We start from the raw sequence: 27,305 nt of genomic DNA, 5'->3' as shown, positions 1-27,305 counted from the left end.
GACTTTTTGCAAAGCAGGGGCACAGCTGAGATAAGTTCTGTATTTTCTTGCAAGGCTTGGGTAGATATGTTTAAAAATCAGACTTTTTGCAAAGCAGGGGCACAGCTGAGATAAGTTCTGTATTTTCTTGCAAGGCTTGGGTAGATATGTTTAAAAATCAGACTTTTTGCAAAGCAGGGGCACAGCTGAGATAAGTTCTGTATTTTCTTGCAAGGCTTGGGTAGATATGTTTAAAAATCAGACTTTTTGCAAAGCAGGGGCACAGCTGAGATAAGTTCTGTATTTTCTTGCAAGGCTTGGGTAGATATGTTTAAAAATCAGACTTTTTGCAAAGCAGGGGCACAGCTGAGATAAGTTCTGTATTTTCTTGCAAGGCTTGGGTAGATATGTTTAAAAATCAGACTTTTTGCAAAGCAGGGGCACAGCTGAGATAAGTTCTGTATTTTCTTGCAAGGCTTGGGTAGATATGTTTAAAAATCAGACTTTTTGCAAAGCAGGGGCACAGCTGAGATAAGTTCTGTATTTTCTTGCAAGGCTTGGGTAGATATGTTTAAAAATCAGACTTTTTGCAAAGCAGGGGCACAGCTGAGATAAGTTCTGTATTTTCTTGCAAGGCTTGGGTAGATATGTTTAAAAATCAGACTTTTTGCAAAGCAGGGGCACAGCTGAGATAAGTTCTGTATTTTCTTGCAAGGCTTGGGTAGATATGTTTAAAAATCAGACTTTTTGCAAAGCAGGGGCACAGCTGAGATAAGTTCTGTATTTTCTTGCAAGGCTTGGGTAGATATGTTTAAAAATCAGACTTTTTGCAAAGCAGGGGCACAGCTGAGATAAGTTCTGTATTTTCTTGCAAGGCTTGGGTAGATATGTTTAAAAATCAGACTTTTTGCAAAGCAGGGGCACAGCTGAGATAAGTTCTGTATTTTCTTGCAAGGCTTGGGTAGATATGTTTAAAAATCAGACTTTTTGCAAAGCAGGGGCACAGCTGAGATAAGTTCTGTATTTTCTTGCAAGGCTTGGGTAGATATGTTTAAAAATCAGACTTTTTGCAAAGCAGGGGCACAGCTGAGATAAGTTCTGTATTTTCTTGCAAGGCTTGGGTAGATATGTTTAAAAATCAGACTTTTTGCAAAGCAGGGGCACAGCTGAGATAAGTTCTGTATTTTCTTGCAAGGCTTGGGTAGATATGTTTAAAAATCAGACTTTTTGCAAAGCAGGGGCACAGCTGAGATAAGTTCTGTATTTTCTTGCAAGGCTTGGGTAGATATGTTTAAAAATCAGACTTTTTGCAAAGCAGGGGCACAGCTGAGATAAGTTCTGTATTTTCTTGCAAGGCTTGGGTAGATATGTTTAAAAATCAGACTTTTTGCAAAGCAGGGGCACAGCTGAGATAAGTTCTGTATTTTCTTGCAAGGCTTGGGTAGATATGTTTAAAAATCAGACTTTTTGCAAAGCAGGGGCACAGCTGAGATAAGTTCTGTATTTTCTTGCAAGGCTTGGGTAGATATGTTTAAAAATCAGACTTTTTGCAAAGCAGGGGCACAGCTGAGATAAGTTCTGTATTTTCTTGCAAGGCTTGGGTAGATATGTTTAAAAATCAGACTTTTTGCAAAGCAGGGGCACAGCTGAGATAAGTTCTGTATTTTCTTGCAAGGCTTGGGTAGATATGTTTAAAAATCAGACTTTTTGCAAAGCAGGGGCACAGCTGAGATAAGTTCTGTATTTTCTTGCAAGGCTTGGGTAGATATGTTTAAAAATCAGACTTTTTGCAAAGCAGGGGCACAGCTGAGATAAGTTCTGTATTTTCTTGCAAGGCTTGGGTAGATATGTTTAAAAATCAGACTTTTTGCAAAGCAGGGGCACAGCTGAGATAAGTTCTGTATTTTCTTGCAAGGCTTGGGTAGATATGTTTAAAAATCAGACTTTTTGCAAAGCAGGGGCACAGCTGAGATAAGTTCTGTATTTTCTTGCAAGGCTTGGGTAGATATGTTTAAAAATCAGACTTTTTGCAAAGCAGGGGCACAGCTGAGATAAGTTCTGTATTTTCTTGCAAGGCTTGGGTAGATATGTTTAAAAATCAGACTTTTTGCAAAGCAGGGGCACAGCTGAGATAAGTTCTGTATTTTCTTGCAAGGCTTGGGTAGATATGTTTAAAAATCAGACTTTTTGCAAAGCAGGGGCACAGCTGAGATAAGTTCTGTATTTTCTTGCAAGGCTTGGGTAGATATGTTTAAAAATCAGACTTTTTGCAAAGCAGGGGCACAGCTGAGATAAGTTCTGTATTTTCTTGCAAGGCTTGGGTAGATATGTTTAAAAATCAGACTTTTTGCAAAGCAGGGGCACAGCTGAGATAAGTTCTGTATTTTCTTGCAAGGCTTGGGTAGATATGTTTAAAAATCAGACTTTTTGCAAAGCAGGGGCACAGCTGAGATAAGTTCTGTATTTTCTTGCAAGGCTTGGGTAGATATGTTTAAAAATCAGACTTTTTGCAAAGCAGGGGCACAGCTGAGATAAGTTCTGTATTTTCTTGCAAGGCTTGGGTAGATATGTTTAAAAATCAGACTTTTTGCAAAGCAGGGGCACAGCTGAGATAAGTTCTGTATTTTCTTGCAAGGCTTGGGTAGATATGTTTAAAAATCAGACTTTTTGCAAAGCAGGGGCACAGCTGAGATAAGTTCTGTATTTTCTTGCAAGGCTTGGGTAGATATGTTTAAAAATCAGACTTTTTGCAAAGCAGGGGCACAGCTGAGATAAGTTCTGTATTTTCTTGCAAGGCTTGGGTAGATATGTTTAAAAATCAGACTTTTTGCAAAGCAGGGGCACAGCTGAGATAAGTTCTGTATTTTCTTGCAAGGCTTGGGTAGATATGTTTAAAAATCAGACTTTTTGCAAAGCAGGGGCACAGCTGAGATAAGTTCTGTATTTTCTTGCAAGGCTTGGGTAGATATGTTTAAAAATCAGACTTTTTGCAAAGCAGGGGCACAGCTGAGATAAGTTCTGTATTTTCTTGCAAGGCTTGGGTAGATATGTTTAAAAATCAGACTTTTTGCAAAGCAGGGGCACAGCTGAGATAAGTTCTGTATTTTCTTGCAAGGCTTGGGTAGATATGTTTAAAAATCAGACTTTTTGCAAAGCAGGGGCACAGCTGAGATAAGTTCTGTATTTTCTTGCAAGGCTTGGGTAGATATGTTTAAAAATCAGACTTTTTGCAAAGCAGGGGCACAGCTGAGATAAGTTCTGTATTTTCTTGCAAGGCTTGGGTAGATATGTTTAAAAATCAGACTTTTTGCAAAGCAGGGGCACAGCTGAGATAAGTTCTGTATTTTCTTGCAAGGCTTGGGTAGATATGTTTAAAAATCAGACTTTTTGCAAAGCAGGGGCACAGCTGAGATAAGTTCTGTATTTTCTTGCAAGGCTTGGGTAGATATGTTTAAAAATCAGACTTTTTGCAAAGCAGGGGCACAGCTGAGATAAGTTCTGTATTTTCTTGCAAGGCTTGGGTAGATATGTTTAAAAATCAGACTTTTTGCAAAGCAGGGGCACAGCTGAGATAAGTTCTGTATTTTCTTGCAAGGCTTGGGTAGATATGTTTAAAAATCAGACTTTTTGCAAAGCAGGGGCACAGCTGAGATAAGTTCTGTATTTTCTTGCAAGGCTTGGGTAGATATGTTTAAAAATCAGACTTTTTGCAAAGCAGGGGCACAGCTGAGATAAGTTCTGTATTTTCTTGCAAGGCTTGGGTAGATATGTTTAAAAATCAGACTTTTTGCAAAGCAGGGGCACAGCTGAGATAAGTTCTGTATTTTCTTGCAAGGCTTGGGTAGATATGTTTAAAAATCAGACTTTTTGCAAAGCAGGGGCACAGCTGAGATAAGTTCTGTATTTTCTTGCAAGGCTTGGGTAGATATGCTTAAAAATCAGACTTTTTGCAAAGCAGGGGCACAGCTGAGATAAGTTCTGTATTTTCTTGCAAGGCTTGGGTAGATATGCTTAAAAATCAGACTTTTTGCAAAGCAGGGGCACAGCTGAGATAAGTTCTGTATTTTCTTGCAAGGCTTGGGTAGATATGCTTAAAAATCAGACTTTTTGCAAAGCAGGGGCACAGCTGAGATAAGTTCTGTATTTTCTTGCAAGGCTTGGGTAGATATGCTTAAAAATCAGACTTTTTGCAAAGCAGGGGCACAGCTGAGATAAGTTCTGTATTTTCTTGCAAGGCTTGGGTAGATATGCTTAAAAATCAGACTTTTTGCAAAGCAGGGGCACAGCTGAGATAAGTTCTGTATTTTCTTGCAAGGCTTGGGTAGATATGCTTAAAAATCAGACTTTTTGCAAAGCAGGGGCACAGCTGAGATAAGTTCTGTATTTTCTTGCAAGGCTTGGGTAGATATGCTTAAAAATCAGACTTTTTGCAAAGCAGGGGCACAGCTGAGATAAGTTCTGTATTTTCTTGCAAGGCTTGGGTAGATATGCTTAAAAATCAGACTTTTTGCAAAGCAGGGGCACAGCTGAGATAAGTTCTGTATTTTCTTGCAAGGCTTGGGTAGATATGCTTAAAAATCAGACTTTTTGCAAAGCAGGGGCACAGCTGAGATAAGTTCTGTATTTTCTTGCAAGGCTTGGGTAGATATGCTTAAAAATCAGACTTTTTGCAAAGCAGGGGCACAGCTGAGATAAGTTCTGTATTTTCTTGCAAGGCTTGGGTAGATATGCTTAAAAATCAGACTTTTTGCAAAGCAGGGGCACAGCTGAGATAAGTTCTGTATTTTCTTGCAAGGCTTGGGTAGATATGCTTAAAAATCAGACTTTTTGCAAAGCAGGGGCACAGCTGAGATAAGTTCTGTATTTTCTTGCAAGGCTTGGGTAGATATGCTTAAAAATCAGACTTTTTGCAAAGCAGGGGCACAGCTGAGATAAGTTCTGTATTTTCTTGCAAGGCTTGGGTAGATATGCTTAAAAATCAGACTTTTTGCAAAGCAGGGGCACAGCTGAGATAAGTTCTGTATTTTCTTGCAAGGCTTGGGTAGATATGCTTAAAAATCAGACTTTTTGCAAAGCAGGGGCACAGCTGAGATAAGTTCTGTATTTTCTTGCAAGGCTTGGGTAGATATGCTTTAAAAATCAGACTTTTTGCAAAGCAGGGGCACAGCTGAGATAAGTTCTGTATTTTCTTGCAAGGCTTGGGTAGATATGTTTAAAAATCAGACTTTTTGCAAAGCAGGGGCACAGCTGAGATAAGTTCTGTATTTTCTTGCAAGGCTTGGGTAGATATGTTTAAAAATCAGACTTTTTGCAAAGCAGGGGCACAGCTGAGATAAGTTCTGTATTTTCTTGCAAGGCTTGGGTAGATATGTTTAAAAATCAGACTTTTTGCAAAGCAGGGGCACAGCTGAGATAAGTTCTGTATTTTCTTGCAAGGCTTGGGTAGATATGTTTAAAAATCAGACTTTTTGCAAAGCAGGGGCACAGCTGAGATAAGTTCTGTATTTTCTTGCAAGGCTTGGGTAGATATGTTTAAAAATCAGACTTTTTGCAAAGCAGGGGCACAGCTGAGATAAGTTCTGTATTTTCTTGCAAGGCTTGGGTAGATATGTTTAAAAATCAGACTTTTTGCAAAGCAGGGGCACAGCTGAGATAAGTTCTGTATTTTCTTGCAAGGCTTGGGTAGATATGTTTAAAAATCAGACTTTTTGCAAAGCAGGGGCACAGCTGAGATAAGTTCTGTATTTTCTTGCAAGGCTTGGGTAGATATGTTTAAAAATCAGACTTTTTGCAAAGCAGGGGCACAGCTGAGATAAGTTCTGTATTTTCTTGCAAGGCTTGGGTAGATATGTTTAAAAATCAGACTTTTTGCAAAGCAGGGGCACAGCTGAGATAAGTTCTGTATTTTCTTGCAAGGCTTGGGTAGATATGTTTAAAAATCAGACTTTTTGCAAAGCAGGGGCACAGCTGAGATAAGTTCTGTATTTTCTTGCAAGGCTTGGGTAGATATGTTTAAAAATCAGACTTTTTGCAAAGCAGGGGCACAGCTGAGATAAGTTCTGTATTTTCTTGCAAGGCTTGGGTAGATATGTTTAAAAATCAGACTTTTTGCAAAGCAGGGGCACAGCTGAGATTAGTTCTGTATTTTCTTGCAAGGCTTGGGTAGATATGTTTAAAAATCAGACTTTTTGCAAAGCAGGGGCACAGCTGAGATAAGTTCTGTATTTTCTTGCAAGGCTTGGGTAGATATGTTTAAAAATCAGACTTTTTGCAAAGCAGGGGCACAGCTGAGATAAGTTCTGTATTTTCTTGCAAGGATTGGGTAGATATGTTTAAAAATCAGACTTTTTGCAAAGCAGGGGCACAGCTGAGATAAGTTCTGTATTTTCTTGCAAGGCTTGGGTAGATATGTTTAAAAATCAGACTTTTTGCAAAGCAGGGGCACAGCTGAGATAAGTTCTGTATTTTCTTGCAAGGCTTGGGTAGATATGTTTAAAAATCAGACTTTTTGCAAAGCAGGGGCACAGCTGAGATAAGTTCTGTATTTTCTTGCAAGGCTTGGGTAGATATGTTTAAAAATCAGACTTTTTGCAAAGCAGGGGCACAGCTGAGATAAGTTCTGTATTTTCTTGCAAGGCTTGGGTAGATATGTTTAAAAATCAGACTTTTTGCAAAGCAGGGGCACAGCTGAGATAAGTTCTGTATTTTCTTGCAAGGCTTGGGTAGATATGTTTAAAAATCAGACTTTTTGCAAAGCAGGGGCACAGCTGAGATAAGTTCTGTATTTTCTTGCAAGGCTTGGGTAGATATGTTTAAAAATCAGACTTTTTGCAAAGCAGGGGCACAGCTGAGATAAGTTCTGTATTTTCTTGCAAGGCTTGGGTAGATATGTTTAAAAATCAGACTTTTTGCAAAGCAGGGGCACAGCTGAGATAAGTTCTGTATTTTCTTGCAAGGCTTGGGTAGATATGCTTAAAAATCAGACTTTTTGCAAAGCAGGGGCACAGCTGAGATAAGTTCTGTATTTTCTTGCAAGGCTTGGGTAGATATGTTTAAAAATCAGACTTTTTGCAAAGCAGGGGCACAGCTGAGATAAGTTCTGTATTTTCTTGCAAGGCTTGGGTAGATATGATTAAAAATCAGACTTTTTGCAAAGCAGGGGCACAGCTGAGATAAGTTCTGTATTTTCTTGCAAGGCTTGGGTAGATATGTTTAAAAATCAGACTTTTTGCAAAGCAGGGGCACAGCTGAGATAAGTTCTGTATTTTCTTGCAAGGCTTGGGTAGATATGTTTAAAAATCAGACTTTTTGCAAAGCAGGGGCACAGCTGAGATAAGTTCTGTATTTTCTTGCAAGGCTTGGGTAGATATGTTTAAAAATCAGACTTTTTGCAAAGCAGGGGCACAGCTGAGATAAGTTCTGTATTTTCTTGCAAGGCTTGGGTAGATATGTTTAAAAATCAGACTTTTTGCAAAGCAGGGGCACAGCTGAGATAAGTTCTGTATTTTCTTGCAAGGCTTGGGTAGATATGTTTAAAAATCAGACTTTTTGCAAAGCAGGGGCACAGCTGAGATAAGTTCTGTATTTTCTTGCAAGGCTTGGGTAGATATGCATAGAATAGGTGCAGACCCAATATTATCTAACATGCTAGCAATGCAGAGAACTATTTGCAGAAAAATGCAAGTAAAAAAACGTTTTTGTTCATTAAACTTAGTTTGATGATGATGCAGTCTGTTGTGTGATTATTTTATTAGGTGATGTTTAGCAAATGTTTTTGTTCATTAAACTTAGTTTGATGATGATACAATCTATATTTTTAGGTTTATAAGGCTGTTTAGCATTTAAAGTCTTCATTTCAAACCTTTAAAAATAATGTATTAGGTGTTACTTATGACAATTCTGAGAGGGGCCTGGAACCTAACTCCCTCACTTCCCATTGACTTACATTATAAATTGGGTTTCAATTTACAACGGTTTTGATTTACAACCATTCCTCCTGGAACCTAACCCTGGCATAAACTGAGGGTTACCTGTATATATATTTATATACAGTGTATATATATATATATATATATATATATAATTCAAGCTTTATTGAAGAGATTTGTTAAAAGTCAATGTCAACGTTTCGGCCTAAAGTCGGGCCTTTATCAAGACAACATGTCCTGAAAACATACAAAAACAGAAAAATGAAAATACATATACATACAAAAATGTGTGACTAAAGAAAGAAATACCATGTATCCCTTAAACATACTATAGTTCAATACTTTTCTAATTAAACTATTATCTATTTACAAATTAAAATAATTACAGACCTGTAGTATATACTAACTAACCACCATCATAGTCTAAGAGCTAAACTATGTATACAACTCGTTGGATATATGTGCACTTATCTAGTGTCTAAATGAGAAAATCATCATCACAGTTGAAATCGGGCTCATCATAATGTATCAACATATGGACAAACTCACAGAAATGTGAATGATGTGTGAAAGGAGCGCTAAAAAAGGCTAAAGTGTGTAAGCAGGAAACTAATACATACTATGTTAAGATTAGTACATATGTAATATAGGACATGAGTATAAAAACAACACAATTAAAAACAGAATATAAAATATAAAGGTCTTGTATAAGCTGAGATGGTTATATAAAAAAAACAGTGATCACTTGGTATTTAGGGGTACCCAGATGGAATGTATGTACATATGACTCAGTTCATTTCCAGAATAAAAGTCAGGGTCAATGTGGAGGTAATTAATCCCAAAGTGGGGTTCCATTGTGAAATACGATGTCCGGGATTAGGAGAAGGGGGGTGTATCCAAAAAATGTCAAAAAAGTTTGTGTCCAGGAAATAGGGAGAATCCAAATAGTAAGGGGCGGTGAGATGAAGGTCCAAAGGAAATAGGTATTGATTCTTTTGGCACTTGTAAAAAAAGATAAAATACAAGGTGCAGCTAAACTGGATGACAGGTGAGGCCTATATGAAAATAGGCTTACCTGATGCTGATACAGGAAACTCGGGCTGGTATGTCAGGCAAAGAGTCGATGCGATTCGGCCTTGAATAAGGCTTTTCTCAAGACTATACCAGCTCCATAGAATAACTGAGTATTTATAAGGCTTTTAGCCTATCATAACAAAGAGATACCGGAAATGTAACTTCCGGTTCATTAAGACTGACTTCCGGTTTGCGTGTCAGTGGGCATTTAGTCATTTCCGGTCGTTGCAAATATTAATTGTGTCATTTCCGGTGACAATAGGGCAACAATATGAGCCACTTATTCGCCATCTTTCTTTTGGACATTTTTATATACATAGTTACTGAAAACATTAGTGGATATAGGAGACATTTTAACATTATAAGGCTTTGACATCGTAGCATGTATGGGGGATCTGGTGTTAGTTCACATGTGTGTGTGTATATATATATATATATATACAGGGAGTGCAGAATTATTAGGCAAATGAGTATTTTGACCACATCATCCTCTTTATGCATGTTGTCTTACTCCAAGCTGTATAGGCTCGAAAGCCTACTACCAATTAAGCATATTAGGTGATGTGCATCTCTGTAATGAGAAGGGGTGTGGTCTAATGACATCAACACCCTATATCAGGTGTGGATAATTATTAGGCAACTTCCTTTCCTTTGGCAAAATGGGTCAAAAGAAGGACTTGACAGGCTCAGAAAAGTCAAAAATAGTGAGATATCTTGCAGAGGGATGCAGCACTCTTAAAATTGCAAAGCTTCTGAAGCGTGATCATCGAACAATCAAGCGTTTCATTCAAAATAGTCAACAGGGTCGCAAGAAGCATGTGGAAAAACCAAGGCGCAAAATAACTGCCCATGAACTGAGAAAAGTCAAGCGTGCAGCTGCCAAGATGCCACTTGCCACCAGTTTGGCCATATTTCAGAGCTGCAACATCACTGGAGTGCCCAAAAGCACAAGGTGTGCAATACTCAGAGACATGGCCAAGGTAAGAAAGGCTGAAAGACGACCACCACTGAACAAGACACACAAGCTGAAACGTCAAGACTGGGCCAAGAAATATCTCAAGACTGATTTTTCTAAGGTTTTATGGACTGATGAAATGAGAGTGAGTCTTGATGGGCCAGATGGATGGGCCCGTGGCTGGATTGGTAAAGGGCAGAGAGCTTCAGTCCGACTCAGACGCCAGCAAGGTGGAGGTGGAGTACTGGTTTGGGCTGGTATCATCAAAGATGAGCTTGTGGGGCCTTTTCGGGTTGAGGATGGAGTCAAGCTCAACTCCCAGTCCTACTGCCAGTTTCTGGAAGACACCTTCTTCAAGCAGTGGTACAGGAAGAAGTCTGCATCCTTCAAGAAAAACATGATTTTCATGCAGGACAATGCTCCATCACACACGTCCAAGTACTCCACAGCGTGGCTGGCAAGAAAGGGTATAAAAGAAGAAAATCTAATGACATGGCCTCCTTGTTCATCTGATCTGAACCCCGTTGAGAACCTGTGGTCCATCATCAAATGTGAGATTTACAAGGAGGGAAAACAGTACACCTCTCTGAACAGTGTCTGGGAGGCTGTGGTTGCTGCTGCACGCAATGTTGATGGTGAACAGATCAAAACACTGACAGAATCCATGGATGACAGGCTTTTGAGTGTCCTTGCAAAGAAAGGTGGCTATATTGGTCACTGGTTTGTTTTTGTTTTGTTTTTGAATGTCAGAAATGTATATTTGTGAATGTTGAGATGTTATATTGGTTTCACTGGTAAAAATAAATAATTGAAATGGGTATATATTTGTTTTTTGTTAAGTTGCCTAATAATTATGCACAGTAATAGTCACCTGCACACACAGATATCCCCCTAAAATAGCTATAACTAAAAACACACTAAAAACTACTTCCAAAACTATTCAGCTTTGATATTAATGAGTTTTTTGGGTTCATTGAGAACATGGTTGTTGTTCAATAATAAAATTAATCCTCAAAAATACAACTTGCCTAATAATTCTGCACTCCCTGTATGTATGTATGTATGTATGTATATATATATATATATATATATATATATATATATATATATATATATATATATATGTGTGTGTTATATCATCATTGTAAGGAGTCAGGAGGAATATTCTAAGAGTCATGGCTTCCTGATTCCTTAGAGTTGTCATTATAGCTAAAAGGATTGTAAAACTTGGTGAATATGAAGGTAAAATTATTATGGCAGAACGAGTCAAAATTAAACTTTCATGATTCAGATAGAAAATGTCATTAAAATAAATATTTCCAAATATTCTTCTTTTATCAAATTTACTTTGTGCTCTTGGTAAATAGATTCTACTCCCATATAGGGCCTAAAACGTGCACGTTCCTGAACCTACCTAGGTATGCACTTTAAAAAAACAAAAAAACATTTTGTTTAAACAGAAAAATGTTGCCACCTAGATGGCGTTGTGAAGTAGCCTGGTGGGGGAAGTGTAATATAAAATATTACTTTAGATATAAAAATAAATTGCATAATTTACATAAATTCATTTAATGATCATTTGTGCATCAAACATTGAAAACATTTTAATATTATCTGATTTTTATTTTAGTAATCACTTTAATCTTAGCCATGTAGTCAGCAATATCAGCCAGGTGGTGCACCCATTAAATAGGGTCTGGAGAGAACACTAAAAAGTAAACTAAGAGAGCAAAGAAATATTGTGTGATCTGTGTGAAACATGGAAAAGAGAGAATGCGGTAATATGTATTTTCATATAGTGCTATTGCTTGTATATAACTTTGCAAATGGGTTAAACACATAGTTAAAGTCAGCTCAAAATTGGCAACGCACTTCCACTCCTGAGCAGAACATGACCAGTAATTGGCAGGGGAACACATGTATGCTCCTCCTCTGGATTAACAGTGCATTGCTGCTCACAAGCTGGCTTTAAAAAGACAGTAAACAACTTGGATTTTTTATAAAAAGGTTATATATGCATAATGAAACAACAGTGTAGCAATATACTTTAATTATTTATTTTGTTACATTTTCATATAAATTGGTTCTGAATATTGGGGATTTTCTAATTCTCATAACTTGAAATGCATCCTACTGAATTATCAAGGCTAACTCTGTCCCTTTTTCCTATGTGTTTAACCCTTTTTTGTAATCTATACCACAAGGGGTTTCCCCCTAAAGATACATTATAATAAACATTACTAGGTATTTTCCCCTGAGGATCACTAGCACCTTAATATATCCTCTAAACGTAATTAGGGTTCCAAAACAGTGATTGCTTAGTTCAGAACACTAACTAATTTACAGCAAAGGATATGAGAAATTTGGATTTCATCAGGTTTTTCAAGAAGTGTGTCCCTTAATGGCTCTTGATTTGCAAAACCTTGTACATTTTGCAATGTCATTGTTAAAGGACCACTAGTCACATGAGAATAGCATAGTCAAGAAATGCATAATAAATAGCACCTTAATATATCCTCTAAACGTAATTAGAGTTCCAATACAGTGATTGCTTAGTTCAGAACACTAACTAATTTAGAGCAAAGGATATGAGCAATTTGGATTTCATCAGGTTTTTCAAGAGGTGTGTCCCTTAAAGGCTCTTGATTTGCAAAACCTTGTACATTTTGCAATGTCCACTAAACACATTACAATAACAGTCAAGAAATGCATAATAAATAGACAATGTAAAAGCACTTAGTTTGAATTTCACACAAGTAGTAATTTTTTTATTACAAATTTCAAAATTTGTTTTATTTTCCTCCCCGCGGTATCATGTGACGGCCATCAGCCAGTCATAAATGCATATATGTATATTCTGTGGATCTTGCATATAAAATATTGCATATTTAGATAATGAATGTGATTTGAAAAGCTGTTTAAAATTGTGTGTTCTGTCTGATTCATGAACGTTTTATTATGACTTTAGTGGCCCTTTTATATGAATTTTACAAAATTATTTTGCAATCCAGTGCTAAATGTTTATATACTAACAGCTTCAGGCAAGAACTATTCTCTGAAATTTTATTCCACTATAATTTTGGTTTTATTTAAAAAGAAAAGGAAGCTCATAGAGCAAAAGAAGAAGCCTCAAAAGACATAATGAAGCCAATTGGATGTACAGTGTGTTCAATGCCCTTGGCTATGAATTTTCAAGATTAGAAATAATTATGCTTAGTTGAATGCACCAGTTAGCACATTTAGCAATATTGCCACCTAGTGGTTGTTTGTTGTGTTATATATATATATATATATATATATATATATATATATATATATATATATATATATATATATATATATATATATATATATATATATATATATATATATATATATATATATATATATCATTCATTGAATTTGCATACTAAAACCATTTCAGGTTTAGAATAAAAAAAAAAAAATACAGTATATAAGAAAATTGTGCACACTTTTGGGAAGGCTGATTAGTTGTATTGCAAGTTAAAGAGACAGTTCACCCAAAAATGTTCTCCCCTTCAAATTGTTCCCAATGATCAATTTTTACCTAGAGTGTATTAAATTGTTTACAAGTAGTTCCTTTACCATTATTTTGGCTTTGAAATAGCTGATTTAGCCTGTGGTATTCCTACCTATACTTACATTTTCTATACTGTAGTCTAGGCTATTGATAAGCCTAAATAAGAACAGCCAGCAGAATAAATGACACTTCCAGTGGGGTGCAGGATAGTTAAAGGGACAATAAACCCTTTTTTTTTCTTTCATGATTCAGATAGAGAATACCATTTTAAACAACTTTCTAATTTACTTTTATTATTTAATTTGCTTCATTCTCTTGATATTCTTTCCTGAAAAGCATATATAGATAGGCTCAGTAGCTTCTGATTGGTGGCTGCACATAGATGCCTCATGTGAATGGCTCACCCTTGTGCATTGCTATTTCTTTAACTAAGGATATCTAAAGAACGAACCAAATTAGATAATAGAAGTACATTAGAATGTTGTTTAGAATTGTATTCTCTGTCTGAATCATGAAATCATTTTTGGGGGTTTAATGTCCCTTTAAGTAATAAAATTATAATTTTCCATTGTTCTCTCTAAGTATTAAGTTTTGATTTACAGACAAATATAAGATAAGGAAGAAAGTCTGTGTACACAAAGTGATAACATAATTGTCACGCCGCCGCGCCGCTACTCGATGTGGCTGTTGCCATAGACGCGGAGGTGGTAACTCGTTGCTATGGCCGTTGCCATAAACACAGGTAGTGCTTCAGAGCGTGCAGCGATGACGTCATTGCCACACGCTTCCTCTCTATTCTAGGTGTCGCTCCATTGTACACCTGTGTGCCCTCCTTGGCACGAATCGGCGCCTATGTAAGTACCTGCAGTGCTTACATGCACTGCCCAAGTATAGTTGTTACTTAGTGTGTTCCTGGGTGTTATTGTTACTGTATGATGGACTGTTATTGTTGCTGACCTCTGCTTGTCTGACCACTCTACCTGTTAACCCCTAAACTGCCGGATTGTTATACTACTGCTGAACTCTGCTTGCCTGACCACTCTGCCTGTTAAGCCTTAAACTGCTGGATTTATATACTGTTGCTGAACTCTGCTTGTCTGACCATTCTATTGGTTTACCCCTAAACTGTTATACTGTTGGATTTCCCTTTGTTGCTGACTCCTGCCTGTTCCTGGTCCTTCTATTGCTTTACCCTGAACTGCTATACTGCAGAATTTCCTTCTTATTGTTGCTAAGGACTGCCCTGCCTGCTGTGAGTACTGCTTGCCTCATTTTACAAACGTTCTCTGCTCTGGGATGTTTCCTATCACTCCACTTGACGCCGGGATAAGAAGACTACTGGCCAAGTTTGGTTTGATAGAGGAATATCCCACGAGCATTACAATAATGAGATCTGATATTACCTGAAGCTCAACCCATTGTAATAGGCTGTGGTTTAAAAGCACAAAACCAGCTACTTCATATACACAAATAAACCGAAAATGGCAATTTCTCATACATTTTATACTCTGCAGGTGGTACAAGTCATTAAAAATACATTCATATAAAAACAATTTTACAGCCTACTGTCCCTTTTAATATTGAGTTGTTAACCACAGTTGTTTAAAGGGACACTCAAGTCAAAATAAACTTTTATGATTCAGATAGAGCAGCAGTTTTAAGACACTTTCCAATTTACTTCCATTGTCACATTTTGCACAGTCTTTCACGTCTGTCACATGATACAGGGGGCCGGAAAATGGGAGAAAAAAATTAGTCAGAAACAAATCTACTGCTTATTTGAAATTCAGAGTAGGTGTTATTGCATTGTCCTTTTATTATGCACTTGTTAATTATGCAATTCTACTTTAACCTAAGGCCCAGAAAACTGATTTTGAAAAACATTTTATCATATTCTTTTCCAAACTATTTAATGTCTGAACCAAGGCATTTTTTGCAAGTTGCAGTGAGAGGAAATGAAAAACTTTCAGCTCATTTCATGTATACAAACCTCCCAACATTTGTAGCCGAGTATCGGAGACACAGGAGGTTGATAGGTGCCCATCACCATTTTGTGGGTGGAGCTGTGTTGGGAGGGGAGGGATCAGATGTGGTTAGTAGGCGGGATTGTGAGTGTGTCTGGGCAGTTTGTGGGGGTTTTGTGGGTGGGGTTACAGGAAATGATGTAAATAGGGGCCTATAGCTGTCACAGAGGGACAGAGCTAAAAATCAGGGACTGTCCCTCAAATAGGGACAGTTGGGAGGTTCCGACAGCTAGGGAATAGCCTGTTGCTCTGTCTGTCTATTACATATACATGATCTAATTCCAACGAGGTAGATCACAATCCTTTTGAAAAGTCTATTGAATGATTTTTGTAGAAAAATAATTTCATAAGCTTTTTTTAAGGATTTACGATCAACCCCAGTGTGTTTAACCAGCAAAACTGGGTTAAACACATGGGTAAAATACATATTGGGAGCCACAAGCATTGAGTTTAACCCCTCAATAAGGGTAAATATATAGGGTGTTGGTCACTTATGCTAATAAATTAGATCATGCCATTTATGCATTTAAATATTCCTTTACAGACAGAATCCGACATATAAGTTTCTAGACTTGTTTTTATATTTGTTTTGACTGCTGATGGGAAAGTGAGGTCAAAGAAGAAGCAGAGATCTGGCCCTCTGTGGTCACTTCGTGGCCCCCAGCACCAGTGAGCAGAAAACACACACTACAGTCATTTGCTATTGAAATAGCAGTTCCATACTTGTTGATAAATAATTAGTGGAACATAAAGTGCAAAAAGAAAATGCTCTAATATGTAAGAGCATTTTATTATTGCCCTATTGCTTATACATAGATATGCATTTAAATCCTGCTAAGGGTTTAAACACATAGTTAAAGTCACCTGCAGAGCAGTAATGCACTGCTAGGAGCTAGCTGAACACATCTGGTGAGCCAATGACAAGAAGCATGTGTCTGTAGCCACCAATTAGCAGCAAGCTCCCAATAGTGAATGGCTGCTGCTGAGGATATGTACATATGCTTTTCAACAAAGGATACAGAGAGAGCAAAGTAAATTTGATAATAGAAGTGAAATTTTGACATTTATATTTTACTGTCATGTGTATTTGTGCCAATCTTTGTAAATGTAAGTAGTATATACAGTTACATTTAATAATAATTAAGAGGAAACTAAATCCCTATGTAAACCCCTGTTATTTTAATTAGCATATTACAATAGGCTTATTTATGTGACATCATATATGGATTATTTTTTTGCCATAATCCAACTTTATTTAATAACAAAGAGTGATACAAAAACATTGGAGACGCAGCTCCCATTGTAGCACTCGATATAACAAAAAATGAAAATGTTAACTATTAGATAATTTAATTTTAAATAACATACATACATTAGTATATATGATTAATCGGTCTAAAGTGAAATAATCCCTATGTAAAGTTTAACTAAAATTGGGATTATAATCTAATTTTATGTTAAAATGTTATCTTTAGCATAAGTGTAGGTACAATGTAATGTGGTCTGTGGCTAATCCTGCTATTACTGACCTGGCCCTCAGCTAGAAAAAAAGGTTTAGGCGTCCCTGGTCTAGACACTCTAGGAGCTTTCACCACAAATTCTTATGAGCTGAACAAGGACATTCCATTCGATTATTATATCAAACTCCTAGGGCCTCTAGGTTTTCTCTAGTCCAGCAATACTGACCATAATGTCCTGTGTTATAATAAATGTAGCTATCTTAAAGGGACACTGAATAAAAATTAAACATTCATGATTCAGATAGAAATTTTAAACAACTTTCCAAATTACTTCCATTAACAAAATGTGCACAGTCTTTTTATATTTAAAATATTTGAGTCACCAGCTTCTACTGAGCATGTGCAAGAATAAGCGTGTATGCATTTGTGAATGGCTGTTTGCTGTCACATGGTACGTGTATGCATTTGTGATTGGCTGATGGCTGTCACATGGTACAGGGGGAGTGGAAAAAGACACAACTTTTAAAATTGTCAGAAAAAAAAATTACTACTCATTTGAAGTTCAGACTAAGTGCTATTGCATTGTCTTGTTATCTTGCATTTATTGATTATGCAAATCTACTGTGTTGACTGGTCCTTTAAAGGGCCATTATAGATCAAAATCAAAAATCACATGCTTGAATTTATTACAGTGTGTCATTTTAGCACTAGTAAGCAAATCAGCAGCGACGTTGTGCAACTGGGAAATCAGAATGATGCTGCTGATTGGGTCACCACCCATAGTTCTCTGCAGCTCCCAAGCTGTAATTTAAAGAGGTGTTTAACTCATTTGCAGTTGTTATTCACATAGACTTGCAAAGTTGCTAGTGCTAAAATAATACACTGTAAGGAATTAAGGCATGTCATTTTGCAGTGTAATAGCCCTTTAAGTTGTTCTTCTCAAATAAAAAAAAAAAAAACTTTCAATCTCTTGGTATTAGTCTTGTATTTGCATTGCACTATTTGCCACTCTTATACATAAGTCTTAAAAAAGTTATGATTGGCTTTAAAAAATACACAAAAATTATTTGTTGTTTTTTTTTGCTCATGTTAGCTTAATTCTGTTAAACTACAGAATCCATTTGCATCTTAAAGGGACAGTTTACTCAAAAAATTTCTCCCCTTTAATTTGTTCCCAATGATCCACTTTACCTGCTGGAGTGTATTAAATTGTTTACAAGTAGCTCCTTTACCCTTATATTGGCATTTGAAATTGTTAATTTAGCATGTGGTATCCCCACCTATTCTGAAAGTTTGTGGCCGCAGGTCCCAGCTATAGATAAGCTTTGTAAACACAGCCAGCAGAAGAAATTACACTCCCAGTGTGATAAAGCAGAGATAAGGTAATAAAATGTTTATTTTCCATCCTTCTCTCAAAGTATTAGTGATTGTTTTAAGGACAGATATACGATAAAGAAGCAGGTATATGTACACAATGTGATACAGTAATGAGGTCTGATTATACCTACAAGCTCAACCTATTTTATTAGGCTGTGGCTTCAAAACACAAAATCAGAGCTTTAATATACACAAATAAACCTTAAAAAGCTAATTTTCATAAATTTTTTACTCTGCAGTTGGTAAAAAAAGCAATTGTAAACACATTAAGGGAAAAACTATTTTACAGTATACTGTCCCTTTAAACCTGACTTGGAATTTAAAGTAGCCAATTTCAATGATCCATTCAGACTTTTTAAACTCTTGGGGTTTTTTTGTACATAAGACACAACTAATTCTTTGAACTTAAAGAGACATTAAACACTTTGAGAAGGTAATATAAAATGATACATTATTTTGTCCCATTTTACTGTAATTCCATTCTGAAACTGTGAGCTTTTCAGTTCCTGTTAGAAATGGAAGTGCAGAACACTGTTATAATCCACACAGCCATTGGCTGCACCCTCTAGTAACCTATTTATAGCTGTCCCTAATTGGCCACAACAGAGAAGGTAACCTAAGTTACAACATTGTTTTATAGAAACTAACATTTATAACTTACACTTATTTTGTCAATATTTAAACAGCTAATGAAACTTTAAAAAAAATACATCTGCATGTTATTCTCAGACTAATCTTTTCTTTGAATGCTTCATTCTATCTAGCATTTATTTAGTGTTTAATGTCCCTTTAATGTAGCTGATACAATATGATAAGATCATCATTATATCTTTCAAATGATGGAGACATTTTGTAACCCTCTCTGTATGTTGTTGCTTGTTTCTAGGTGTTCTGAAATCAATCATGAAGAACAAAGATGGTATTTCAAAAGGCCAGTTGAACCGAGGAAAGAAAAGTCTGCAGTTTGTTGGCATATTAAATGGAGAGTACGTTTGGTATATTATTATGGTTTTTGTTTTTGTGTGTATGTGTGTTAATTTCTTCATAAATGACACAGTTTACAAAGAAGAGGAAAAGAATATACTGTAAATGTTTAGGTTTTTCTTTAGTGATTCAGACAGAGCATACAATTTTTATAAAGGTTTCGTTTTACTTTGATTATTAAATTTACTTGGTTCCCATTGTATTCTTTGTTGAAGAGATATCTAGATAGGTAGGGTGCACATTTTTGGAGCAGTAAATGACAGGAAACATTGCTGCCACCTGCTGTTTTTGCAAATGTCTAACATAGTTATAAAACTGCTGTTTGTATTAATAAATTATAATTAATTAACTGAGCATAATTAGTGCTAAACCTTAAGGGAAGAGATTAAGCAAGAACATAGGGGAGACCTTTGTTTCATCTTTATCCTATCACCTATGTGTGAACAACAATGCATCTTCATACCAGATCCATATGGAATTGCTTGTGAATAGTTAGCAAGGGTCCTTTTCTTCTGGGGAATAGGAAAATCGGTGAAAACAAAAAGCATAAAAAATATAGTAATTTGAGGAAACATAAGTGCAAGTTTCCATCAAGTATGCTCTCCATCTTTGGTGATGATTAACTTTTTAGCCATTTCATTTCCATCTATGACTATCATTTCAGGTTATCAAGATATATTACCAATATGTCTATTGCAAAATGCAGTTTTAAACCTCAATATACTCTTCCTGCAAGCTATTAGATTTATCATTTCATTTTTATCTATTGCAGGCTAAGCTGAGGCTCAACAAATTCTGTTGCTAATGGTGCATTTTATCATTGAATAGGTACGAGAGTACGTCAAGTGAAGATTCTAGTGACAACGATGAGGAAAGCTCCTCAGACAAAGTATCTGAGGACAGCTCTGACAGTGAGGAAGTGAACTACGTGGAGACATCAGAGGAAGAAATGAACGTGAACATGAATGACAGTGACAGTGATATTGAAGAAGGCCTTATGGCAGAAAAAGGAAGTGTGAGAAAAAGGAAAGAGAATAATGAAAGGTCATCCAAACGAGATGCCAAGGAGGAGTAAGTCTGCTTATTGGTAACAGCGCTTTAGTCGCATTTAAGAATGGCCATTTATATGATTTATATATTATTTTGTATAAATAAATAAATGATATAGCAAAGGTTTTTGTATAACATAATATTTGAAGGTTTTCTTTACCTCTTTCCAAAATGTATTCTTTGATGGTATATAGATATGTATACAACATAATTTCAAGTTCCTTATAGAGACATTCTAGTGTAAAATAAAACCTTGTATTTTTGCTACAGATTTTTTTGTTGTTGTTGGAATAATTTTTATTGATATTACATTAAAGCATTGTCATTCAGTTTCCCAACCCTAAAACTTACATATCAGAGAAGCAATGTTGACACCATAATCATCACAATACATATTCTCAAAAGGTATACAATATTCTTGTGAATATTTGTTTAAACAAAGAAAACTCACAAAAGTGTTGCTTAAGCAAATAAACAAATAAATTATGTCCACATATTTTCTGCATTAAAGCACTATAAAACTCAAAATTTGAGCCTCCACAAACTAATATTAGTCACTTTTGGACTTTTATCATCATAAATACCAAAACTATCAAGTAGAAATATAAATATAGCAGGTTGGTTATATATACTTTTAGATGAACCCAGAATATATAACAAAATAATAGCTATTAAGGGTAACACCAATCATATGTATTAGAGGCTCATAAAAAGTGAGAAAGTGAAGAAAAATTTCCTCAAAATATAAATAAAAAAGCTAAACCGGTTTCAGCAGACATAGCTGCCTTTTTCAAGAGCTGTAAAATCACTATGAAAAAATAGCTCTTTTACCTTTTAACTGCTCTTGAAAAAAGCAGCTATGTCTGCTGAAACCGGTTGAGCTTTTTAATTCATATTTTGAGCTTTATATTGGATTTCTCCAACATTGGTGTGTCCGGTCCACGGCGTCATCCTTACTTGTGGGAATATCTTTTCCCCAACAGGAAATGGCAAAGAGTCCCAGCAAAGCTGGCCACATAGTCCCTCCTAGGCTCCGCCCACCCCAGTCATTCTCTTTGCCGTTGCACAGGCAACATCTCCACGGAGATGGTTTAGAGTTTTTTGGTGTTTAAATGTAGTTTTTTATTCTTCTATCAAGTGTTTGTTATTTTAAAATAGTGCTGGTATGTACTATTTACTCTGAAACAGAAAAGGATGAAGATTTCTGTTTGTGAGAGGAAGATGATTTTAGCAGACAGTAACTAAAATCGATTGCTGTTTCCACATAGGACTGTTGAGATGAAGTAACTTCAGTTGGGGGAAACAGTTAGCAGACTTTTCTGCTTAAGGTATGACTAGCCATATTTCTAACAAGACCATGTAATGCTGGAAGGCTGTCATTTCCCCTCATGGGGACCGGTAAGCCATTTTCTTAGTCAAGCAAACAGAATAAAGGGCTTAATATGGGCTATAAAACTGGTAGACACTTTTATGGGCTAAATCGATTGCTTTATTTGGGCATTTTATACATGTTTATGCTGATAATTCTCATTTATAAACTTGGGGAACGTTTTTTAACGGCAGGCACTATGTTAGACACCTTTTCCAGTCAGGGAGGGCCTTCCCAGTTGTAGGCTGAGCCTCATTTTCGTGCCATTACTGCGCAGTTGTTTTTTGAGAGCTAGACATGCAGATGCATGTGTGAGGATCTGAAAGTAGCTGGAAAAGTTTCTAGAAGGCGTCACTTGGTATCGTATTCCCCTCTGGGCTTGGTTAGGTCACAGCAAAGGCTATAGCTGGGACTGTATAGGGGTTAAATTTGTAAACGGCTCCGGTTCCGTTATTTTAAGGGTTAAAGCTCTGAAAATTGGTGTGCAATACTCTTAATGCTTTAAGACACTGTGGTGAAATTTTGGTAATTTTTGAACAATTCCTTCATACTTTTTCACATATTCAGTAATAAAGTGTTTTCTGTTTAAAATTTAAAGAGACAGTAACGGTTTTGTTTTAAAACGTTTTTTGTGCTTTATTGACAAGTTTAAGCCTGTTTAACATGTCTGTGCCTTCGGATAAGCTATGTTCTATATGTATGAAAGCCAATGTGTCTCCCCATTTAAATTTGTGTGATAATTGTGCCATAGCGTCCAAACAAAGTAAGGACAGTACTGCCACAGATAATGAAATTGCCCAAGATGATTCCTCAGATGAGGGGAGTAAACATGATACTACATCATCTCCTACTGTGTCTACACCAGTTTTGCCCACGCAGGAGGCCCCTAGTACATCTAGCGCGCCAATGCTTATTACCATGCAACAATTGACGGCTGTAATGGATAACTCCATAGCAAATATTTTATCCAAAATGCCTACATATCAGAGAAAGCGCGATTGCTCTGTTTTAAACACTGAAGAGCAGGAGGGCGCTGATGATAATTGTTCTGTCATACCCTCACACCAATCTGAAGTGGCCATGAGAGAGGTTTTGTCAGATGGGGAAATTTCAGATTCAGGAAAAATTTCTCAACAAGCTGAACCTGATGTTGTGACATTTAAATTTAAATTAGAACATCTCCGCGCACTGCTTAAGAAGGTGTTATCTACTCTGGATGATTGTGACAACTTGGTCATTCCAGAGAAATTATGCAAGATGGACAAGTTCCTAGCGGTTCCGGTGCACCCCGACGCTTTTCCTATACCCAAGCGGGTGGCGGACATAGTGAATAAGGAGTGGGAAAAGCCCGGCATACCTTTTGTTCCCCCTCCTATATTTAAGAAATTATTTCCTATGGTCGACCCCAGAAAGGACTTATGGCAGACAGTCCCTAAGGTCGAGGGGGCAGTTTCTACTCTAAACAAGCGCACTACTATTCCTATCGAGGATAGTTGTGCTTTCAAAGATCCTATGGATAAAAAATTGGAGGGTTTGCTTAAAAAGATTTTTGTACAGCAAGGTTACCTTCTACAACCCATTTCGTACATTGTTCCTGTCACTACAGCAGCGTGGTTCTGGTTCGAGGAACTAGAAAAGTCGCTCAGTAGAGAGACTCCATATGAGGAGGTTATGGACAGAGTTCACGCACTTAAGTTGGCTAACTCTTTTATTTTAGATGCCGCTTTGCAATTAGCTAGATTAGCGGCAAAAAATTCAGGGTTTGCAATCGTGGCGCGCAGAGCGCTTTGGCTAAAGTCTTGGTCAGCGGATGTGTCATCCAAGACAAAATTGCTTAACATCCCTCTCAAAGGTAAAACTCTATTTGGACCAGAATTGAAAGAGATTATCTCAGACATCACTGGGGGAAAGGGCCACGCCCTTCCACAAGATAGGCCTTTCAAGGCCAAGAATAAGTCTAATTTTCGTTCCTTTCGCAATTTCAGGAACGGACCGGCCTCTAATTCTGCATCCTCTAAGCAAGAGGGTAATGCCTCACAACCCAAACCAGCCTGGAAACCGATGCAAGGCTGGAACAAGGGTAAGCAGGCCAAGAAGCCTGCTGCTGCTAACAAAACAGCATGAAGGAGTAGCCCCCGATCCGGGACCGGATCTAGTAGGGGGCAGACTCTCTCTCTTTGCTCAGGCTTGGGCAAGAGATGTTCAGGATACCTGGGCACTAGAAATAGTTTCTCAGGGTTATCTTCTGGAATTCAGGGAACTACCCCCAAGGGGAAGGTTCCACATGTCTCACTTATCCTTAAACCAAATAAAGAGACAGGCGTTCTTACATTGTGTAGAAGACCTGTTAAAGATGGGAGTGATACACCCAGTTCCACTAAAGGAACAAGGAATGGGATTTTATTCAAATCTGTTCGTAGTTCCCAAAAAAGAGGGAACTTTCAGACCAATTTTGGACTTGAAGATCCTAAACAAATTTCTCAGGGTACCATCGTTCAAGATGGAAACCATTCGAACGATTCTACCCACTATCCAGGAAGGTCAATTTATGACTACCGTGGATCTAAAGGATGCGTACCTACATATTCCTATCCACAAAGAACATCATCAGTTCCTAAGGTTCGCCTTTCTGGACAAACATTACCAGTTTGTGGCTCCCCCATTCGGGTTAGCCACTGCTCCAAGGATTTTCACAAAGGTACTAGGGTCCCTTCTAGCGGTTCTAAGACCGAGGGGCATTGCAGTAGTACCTTACTTGGACGACATTCTAATACAAGCGTCGTCCCTGTCAAAAGCAAAGGCTCATACAGACATCGTTCTGGCCTTTCTCAGATCACACGGATGGAAGGTGAACATAGAAAAGAGTTCTCTGTCTCCGTCAACAAGAGTTCCCTTCTTGGGAACAATAATAGATTCCTTAGAAATGAGGATTTTTCTGACAGAGGTCAGAAAGTCAAAACTTCTAAGCGCTTGTCAAGTTCTTCATTCTGTTCCACGTCCTTCCATAGCGCAGTGCATGGAAGTAGTAGGGTTGATGGTTGCAGCAATGGACATAGTTCCTTTTGCACGAATTCATCTAAGACCATTACAACTGTGCATGCTCAAACAGTGGAATGGGGACTATACAGACTTGTCTCCAATGATTCAAGTAGATCAGAAGACCAGAGATTCACTCCGTTGGTGGCTGACCCTGGACCATCTATCCCAGGGAATGAGCTTCCGCAGACCAGAGTGGGTCATTGTCACGACCAACGCCAGTCTAGTGGGCTGGGGTGCGGTCTGGGAATCCCTGAAAGCTCAGGGACTATGGTCTCGGGAAGAGTCTCTTCTCCCTATAAACATTCTGGAACTAAGAGCGATCTTCAATGCTCTCAGGGCTTGGCCTCAGCTAGCAAAGGCCAGATTCATAAGATTCCAATCAGACAACATGACGACTGTTGCGTATATCAATCATCAGGGGGGAACAAGGAGTTCCCTGGCGATGAAAGAAGTGACCAAAATAATTCAATGGGCGGAGGATCACTCCTGCCACCTATCTGCGATCCACATCCCAGGTGTGGAAAACTGGGAAGCGGATTATCTGAGTATTCAGACATTCCATCCGGGGGAGTGGGGACTCCACCCGGAGATCTTTGCCCAACTAACTCAATTATGGGGCATTCCAGACATGGATCTGATGGCGTCTCGTCAGAACTTCAAGGTTCCTTGCTACGGGTCCAGATCCAGGGATCCCAAGGCGACTCTTGTAGATGCACTAGTAGCACCTTGGACCTTCAACCTAGCTTATGTATTTCCACCGTTTCCTCTCATTCCCAGGCTGGTAGCCAGGATCAAACAGGAGAGGGCCTCGGTGATCTTGATAGCTCCTGCGTGGCCACGCAGGACTTGGTATGCAGACCTGGTGAATATGTCATCGGTTCCACCGTGGAAGCTACCTTTGAGACAGGACCTTCTTGTTCAGGGTCCATTCGAACATCCAAATCTGGTCTCCCTCCAGCTGACGGCTTGGAGATTGAACGCTTGATTCTATCAAAGCGTGGGTTTTCAGATTCTGTGATAGATACTCTGGTTCAGGCCAGAAAACCGGTAACTAGAAAGATTTACCATAAAATATGGAAAAGATATATCTGTTGGTGTGAATCCAAAGGATTCCCATGGAATAAGATAAAAATTCCTAAGATTCTCTCCTTTCTACAGGAAGGTTTGGAGAAAGGATTATCTGCAAGTTCTCTAAAGGGACAGATCTCTGCTTTATCTGTCTTACTACACAAAAGACTGGCAGCTGTGCCAGATGTTCAAGCATTTGTTCAGGCTCTGGTTAGGATCAAGCCTGTTTACAGACCTTTGACTCTTCCCTGGAGTCTAAATCTAGTTCTTTCAGTTCTTCAAGGGGTTCCATTTGAACCTTTACATTCCATAGATATTAAGTTACTATCTTGGAAAGTTTTGTTTTTGGTTGCTATTTCTTCTGCTAGAAGAGTTTCAGAGTTATCTGCTCTGCAGTGTTCTCCGCCCTATCTGGTGTTCCATGCAGATAAGGTGGTTTTGCGTACTAAGCCTGGTTTTCTTCCAAAGGTTGTTTCTAACAAGAATATTAACCAGGAGATAGTTGTACCTTCTTTATGTCCGAATCCAGTTACAAAGAAGGAACGTTTGTTACACAATTTGGACGTAGTCCGTGCTCTAAAATTCTATTTAGAGGCTACAAAAGATTTCAGACAAACATCTTCTTTGTTTGTTGTCTATTCTGGTAAAAGGAGAGGTCAAAAAGCGACTTCTACCTCTCTTTCCTTTTTGCTTAAAAGCATCATCCGATTGGCTTATGAGACTGCCGGACGGCAGCCTCCTGAAAGAATCACAGCTCACTCCACTAGGGCTGTGGCTTCCACATGGGCCTTCAAGAACGAGGCTTCTGTTGACCAGATATGTAAGGCAGCGACTTGGTCTTCACTGCACACTTTTGCCAAATTTTACAAATTTGATACTTTTGCTTCTTCGGAGGCTATTTTTGGGAGAAAGGTATTGCAAGCCGTGGTGCCTTCCGTTTAGGTAACCTGATTTGCTCCCTCCCTTCATCCGTGTCCTAAAGCTTTGGTATTGGTTCCCACAAGTAAGGATGACGCCGTGGACCGGACACACCAATGTTGGAGAAAACAGAATTTATGCTTACCTAAATTACTTTCTCCAACGGTGTGTCCGGTCCACGGCCCGCCCTGGTTTTTTAATCAGGTCTGATGAATTATTTTCTCTAACTACAGTCACCACGGTACCATATGGTTTCTCCTATATATTTCCTTCTGTCCGTCGGTCGAATGACTGGGGTGGGCGGAGCCTAGGAGGGACTATGTGGCCAGCTTTGCTGGGACTCTTTGCCATTTCCTGTTGGGGAAGAGATATTCCCACAAGTAAGGATGACGCCGTGGACCGGACACACCGTTGGAGAAAGTAATTTATCAGGTAAGCATAAATTCTGTTTTTATTAAAGCTGGAAATTACTGTCATCAATGATTCCGGTATTTCCTGAATAAAATCTTCAATTCCTTTACGTATCCCGGTGAGTATGT

At 37.9% G+C, this 27,305-nt stretch overlaps 1 protein-coding gene across 2 annotated transcripts in view; it reads left to right on the top strand.

The window, feature by feature from the left end:
- KANK3 (KN motif and ankyrin repeat domains 3) overlaps positions 1-27,305 on the top strand; it is a 188,049-nt gene that overhangs the window by 126,383 nt on the left and 34,361 nt on the right. For both annotated transcript variants that reach the window (XM_053703008.1, XM_053703007.1), the window contains exons 5-6: positions 19,225-19,324; positions 20,151-20,393. In XM_053703008.1, coding sequence (XP_053558983.1) covers positions 19,225-19,324; positions 20,151-20,393 — 343 coding nt within the window. The remainder of the gene's footprint in view (positions 1-19,224; positions 19,325-20,150; positions 20,394-27,305) is intronic.

Source organism: Bombina bombina, chromosome 2 (assembly GCF_027579735.1).
Source record: "Bombina bombina isolate aBomBom1 chromosome 2, aBomBom1.pri, whole genome shotgun sequence".
In the NCBI taxonomy this organism is placed as follows: Eukaryota; Metazoa; Chordata; class Amphibia; order Anura; family Bombinatoridae; genus Bombina; species Bombina bombina.
The sequence above is the reverse complement of the archived record's forward strand: the minus strand, read 5'-3'. Positions and strand labels throughout refer to the sequence as shown.